Here is a 5,647-nt window from a genome sequence, read left to right on the forward strand (position 1 = left end):
AGGCCTGGCCACTGCGGGGGGTGGGGAAGAAACATCGTTTCTCCCTTTATATAGTTATGTATATGCACATACTGGTTTTTTTTGTTATTATTATTTTTTTAAGATTTTTTATTGGGGAATTGGGGGATGGGAACAGTGCTGGGGAATTGGAGGAAGGGGAACAGACAAGTTGCTGTCGTTTTGTTCTTCAGTCTAGTTGTGGAGGACGTTGCTTCACTTGGCCCAAGTTGGCACCATCATTGCGCTCTTCCCGGGCGAGGCAGATCAGTCGCCGGCTTCTGGACGGCCGCTCACTGCGGCTGCTGGCCGCTCACGCTGGCTGCTGGCTACACACGGTAGCCCATGGCAACCCACTGCAGCAGGGGCTGCAGACTACCCCATCGCCAGTGACTCACAGGCAGCCCAGCTCCAGGTTGAGCTGTTGTTCAGCATCTTAGCTGTGGAGGGCAGTGTCACTGGCCCTCACATGTGGGATCCGAACCAGGGCCCTCTGGCGTCCCAAGCCAGTTCTTAACCATCGCGCCACTCGGCCGGCCCCACATACTGTTTTTTAAAAGCCTACTTTAAAAAGGGGATAAAACTAGCCCAATTGAAGAGTCAAACCACAGGTGGCTTAATTATCAACCCTCATGAACAATTATCCATTTTTTATTTTTAAAATGATCGGAAACAGTTCCTAGGCATTGAGTCAAAATGACCTTGAAATGTCGGATACAAATAATTCAGAAATCGGTGAGCAGCCTACCAATGTCTTCACACACTGAATATGATGATTTTGCATCTGGAACTAATATTGTGGGAGGTTCTTGCTCTGTACCTAGTGGGCTGTCCAAAAACACCTGTTGAGTGATGAAATGAATGAATAACACGGGCCAACCTCTACAGTAGTTCTTGCAACATCTCTTCAAGATGTGTGGTGCCTCTCTGCAAAGGGAAGGCCCCCGCCCTCCCCAAAGCTGGGAAATGAATTCTACCAGTACCATTCCGTCCTGCACAGTTGGGAAACTGTAAGGCTCTTGCCCGAAGCTAGTGTGATTTATTAAGTTCCCTGGCATCCCTGGATGAGACACGTTGTGCAGAAAGAATCCTATTACTCATACCTTCCCACTGTTGCCCCTCTCTTCAGCACTTGCTTCCAGTCCCCGTCTCCCTGGGACACTGCACTCTTTCTTTCCAGTTATTCCGAGTCCTGCCCGACACATTCCGTTTACTGACAGAAAGGCAGATGTGAGGGAAACTTCCCTTCTATTTTTAAAAGCTGTTTGAAGATCCTCGTTTCTGGTATCGCTGGTGGCTCTGCTGTTACCATTTCATCTGTATAGAATTCTGGTCCACCAGAGTGGAAAAGGGCCCCTCGCAGCCATTTTTAATGCAGCTTTTGCTTTGAGAGTTTGTTTCTTCCCTTAGAAAATGTTTGAGGCTTGTGAAATACTTGTATGTCCTGGGTGTCACTGATCAACAACAAGAACAAGGAAAACACACACACACACCCCACTGATTTGTGGATGTATAAAACATTTATTTTTGTTTTAGCTCTTAAAACCAATTGTGTAATGAGAGATTTGCTGGAGGAAGATGTGGCTTGAAAAAGACAAATGTGGGTAGAAAATACTAGAAAATTTCTCAATAATTTGAATTTAAGAGGATGAGACCCTGGGAATCTGCTTCCCCTACTTCTTCCCACAGCTCCCAGGATGCGCTCTGGGGCCGAGGTGGTCCCAGTGCTCGGGAGCCGTGGCCTGTCCAAGTGCGGGGCTGTCCATGTGGCAGCCAGAGCCCACCCCACGCTTTCTAGTCCCTCTCATACAATCGCCCATAGAGGGCCGCCGTCACCAGGCCAGAGGAAAGTCCATTTTCCCTCAGGAAATAGTGGTCATTCTCCCAACCGAGCTGGTCAGGGGTTTCCAGGGTCATCCCTGAGGTCAGTAACAGAGGAAAGATATAAGATGTACTGAAGTTCCCCCACAGGTGAAATTCAAAAATCCCTGTGGCCTCTGTGATCTCCTGCCCACAGGTGTCAAAGCCAAGACCACCGCACTTGACCAGGGCGCAAACTTGAACATAGTAAGTGCCGTGCACGGTGTGAAGGCCATCAAATACCCCCAGGGCATACAGCTCGTTGGACAAAGTGGGCCTCTGGTAAAGTAAATGACAGCAGAGGCCATTCGCACAGACTCGGAGAGAGCCTTCCTTTTCCCATACCGGGACCAGGGTGAAATTGTCATACATCATCTCAGAGGAAAACGTGGGAGCAGCATGCAGGTTCCATTTGGTGGCTCCATCACAGTGGACTTCCTGAGAATCCTTCTCACAGTATGGATCACCTGCTAATATTTTTAAAAATTTACTATGGGATGGGTCCATTTTATCTGTGGAATTCCCTGTACCAACGAGACTTGGGGGATTTTTGGCTACCTGAGCAATTATAAGGTGACCTGTGAAGTTTTCCATGTCATGGTGCCAAACAGACCTCAGAGGGGTGTATATACCACTTCCAGTCATGCCTAGAGATGGGTGGTGGATGTTAGCAGCCAGAAAGTTGACACCAAAGGCTATGGCGAAAGCACTCTGAATCTGAATAGCTGCCAAGAGCGGGAGCTGGTTCATCCAGGCAGCTGGAAACACAATGTGCTTCACCTCAGAGTCACTGAGGAGTCTGATGGCAGGGTCAAAAAACAAAATATCAAAGCAAGTGAAGACGCCAAACTTGCCAGCAAAAGGGGTTTCGAAGACGGTGTGATCCACTTGGAGAGGGGTATCAAAAGCTGCCTCAAAATAGAGGTTGTGTTTGCGGTAGCAGCCCACTAAGGTGCCATTGTTACTGAACACAACATTTGTGTTAAACTGGTATCTTCCGTCACTTGGGCACCTGAGGTCACTGCTGTGACAAGGCTGCTTTGTCCCGAGATTGGCCACCAGGAACATATCTCCCTTGATAGCCATACAACTCAGGCGCTGGAGGACCTAGAGGAGAAAAAGAAGGTACAAATAAATGGAATTTTTTAAATCCTGCCTTTTGCCCCGTAATTTAAAAATAGAAAAGTCCCTGTATTGTGCCCATACTATGTAAACAGCTATCATAAATCAATCAGAAAAAGAAACCACTACCGAAAATGTACAAAGGATATGAACAGGTGATTCATAGAAGAACAAATACAGATGGCCAACAAACATCTGAGAAGATGCTCAACCTTATTAGTAATAAGAAAATGTAAATTAAAATAACAGTGAGATATTTTTCACCTTCATAAGACTGGCAAAAATTCAAAAGATTATTCCCTTATATTGACGCAAGGGTGGGAAAACAAGCACTCATACACTGTTATGGGGGATGTAAAGCAAAACCAAAATCTTTTAAAGGGGAAATTTGGCACTTTACAATAACTTAAAATGGGCGTATCCTTCTGCTGAGAAATTCCATTTTTAGGAATCTTATTTTACAGAAAAACTTAAACATGTTTATAATAATATATGTACAAGGATAGTCATTGAAACATTGCTTATAATAGCAAGAGTTTAAAAAAATAACCATATACCATGCTAAAAAAAAAGAGGATTAAATAACTATAAAATGCATAAAACAATATAGTTGGATGCATATCAAATTGTTGATGGCAGTTTCTCTAGGAAAGGAAGAAGAAGGGGTGGGGTGTGGTGAAGGTGGCTTTCATTTTTTACTTCTGTTTGTTTAATAAGCATATATTCATGTATTTCTTATGTAATTAATATAGAGAATAACCCATACATGAGTAAATGCCTCATCATACCAGACATGCTTTAACTGGATGAATATGTGGCACGTGGAGTTTGGGGAGTTTGGGTTTCATTTTTAGGTTCCTAAGGTCCCCTTTCAGCCTCATTTAACATGTCTTGGCTTTCGGCCCTTGGCTTGTTTCATCTCTGCATGCCTCTGGCCTACTGAGGAGGAACACCGGGACCCTCACACACCTCTGTGTCATTGAATCGGCGAGGCTCCAGGCATGGGTTCCACCTGACCAACTGGGGAGATGGCATGAAGTCCAAGAATGGGTAAATGGATGTTCTTGTAAAGTTGAATCCATGAATGCCATCTTCTGGAAACACTATAATCTGTACACCCTGTAAGTCAAAAACATCGAACTATAGTATGTTATCAGATAATGGGAAGCATCACTTCATTTATTCACTCATTCTTTCATTCATTTTCTGACAGCCATCAAGCAATTGCCATGTACCAGGAAACAGGTAAAAAGATGGTGGCTGAGCATTCATCAGGGGTCTTAGTCTTGGGGAAGACATTTCACTTGGCCTAATTCTGAGGGAACAAAGACAAAGTCCTCTAGAAACAACCATTAAGTGTACTTGGGGGGCATGTCAAAGGAAGGAGGGTGAAGGGAGAAGGAGTATGCAAGCAAAGGAGTGTGCTCTTGGTGGTAGGATGGGAGATGGGAGATGGGAGAAGGCCCAACATCAAAGGCCTTGAATATTGGGCTATTAACAGATGTGGTATCTTCAGTCTGGTGTTTTTTAACCTTCATTGTGCATCTAAATCAGATGGGTAATTTCTGAAAAAAACATTCCTTGTTTAGGGGTGATGCCAGGGCCCACACCCAAAAAGTCTGCTTCAATTGATTGTGAGTGGGGTCCTGGCAACAGTGTTTGTTTAAGGGTCTGCATATGATTCTAATGTGTAGCCAAGGTTGGGACCCACTGGACTGGTAGCTAAAAGTCAAGTGTGTTGATTTCAGCATAGAAACAAGGACTTGCTCTAACTTAAAATTCTCCAACTGGGAAAATTAGGAGGCACCATTTACCTGTGGCTTCCTGAACACCCTCCCAGCCTTTTCCCACACCTGAAGACATCTGGGCTCCCTGTGATGTCTGCAGCAACCTAGAAAATCCAAACGAACAGGGCAGCCCTCAGCTCTCAGCACCAGGGCCTCATGCTTCTGCTATTTCTCCACTTACAAGGCTTCAAATGCCAAGCCTGAAACATTGCCCCAAAGTGAAAGGGGAGGAAGAAGGCAAAGAAGACATGAATAATCGAAAATAAACAGGCACTTTGGGTCACTTATTTCTGGAATGTAGTGAAAACTCTTTATCATTTGTGTGTGTGTGTGTGGGGGGGGTTACAAAAGCTTCAAAAGTTCAACTGTAGAAAAATTAGAAAAAAATATAATGAATTCACATGAGTAAAGTAAAGAATTCACAAAAGTAGTCACATGAAGATACTTTTTGTTAATATCTTGGCTATTTTCATTTTCTTTCTCTGTCTCTTTTTGTATGTGTGTGTATATGATTGAGATAATAAATATATGGTTTTCTATCCTGACTTTCACACTATGTAGAACATCAAGACTATAAAGATACCTTCAAAAATATCATTTTTAAAGGCTTATTAAAAATTATATATATAATTTATATATACATATAAATATAATTTAAAAATTATATTTAAGAGAATACCACAGTTTACTGTTTATTATTGGGTATTTAAATTGTTTCCAGCTTTTTGTAAGAAAAAGAAAACTGTGGTGACCATCTGCCTACAGGGTGTTCAAAACACTTAGTGAATGAGTATTGTACACAAATCTTTGATTGGATCTCTGGCTATTTCTTTAGAATAAGTCTTATAAGTGAAAATACTAGTCAAGGGTATGAAACATTA

The 5,647-nt window shown here is 43.2% G+C and overlaps 1 protein-coding gene across 1 annotated transcript in view; it reads right to left on the reverse strand.

The window, feature by feature from the left end:
* Positions 1–1,495: 1,495 nt before the first annotated feature.
* Positions 1,496–5,647, reverse strand: part of BTD (biotinidase) — a 40,997-nt gene continuing 36,845 nt past the window's right edge. The window contains exons 3-4 of the mRNA XM_019667150.1: positions 3,949–4,098; positions 1,496–2,964 (exon numbers count right to left, since the gene is read on the reverse strand). Coding sequence (XP_019522695.1) covers positions 1,792–2,964; positions 3,949–4,098 — 1,323 coding nt within the window. The 3' untranslated portion in view covers positions 1,496–1,791. The remainder of the gene's footprint in view (positions 2,965–3,948; positions 4,099–5,647) is intronic.

This window comes from Hipposideros armiger, unplaced genomic scaffold, assembly GCF_001890085.2.
Source record: "Hipposideros armiger isolate ML-2016 unplaced genomic scaffold, ASM189008v1 scaffold_486, whole genome shotgun sequence".
Lineage (NCBI taxonomy): Eukaryota > Metazoa > Chordata > Mammalia > Chiroptera > Hipposideridae > Hipposideros > Hipposideros armiger.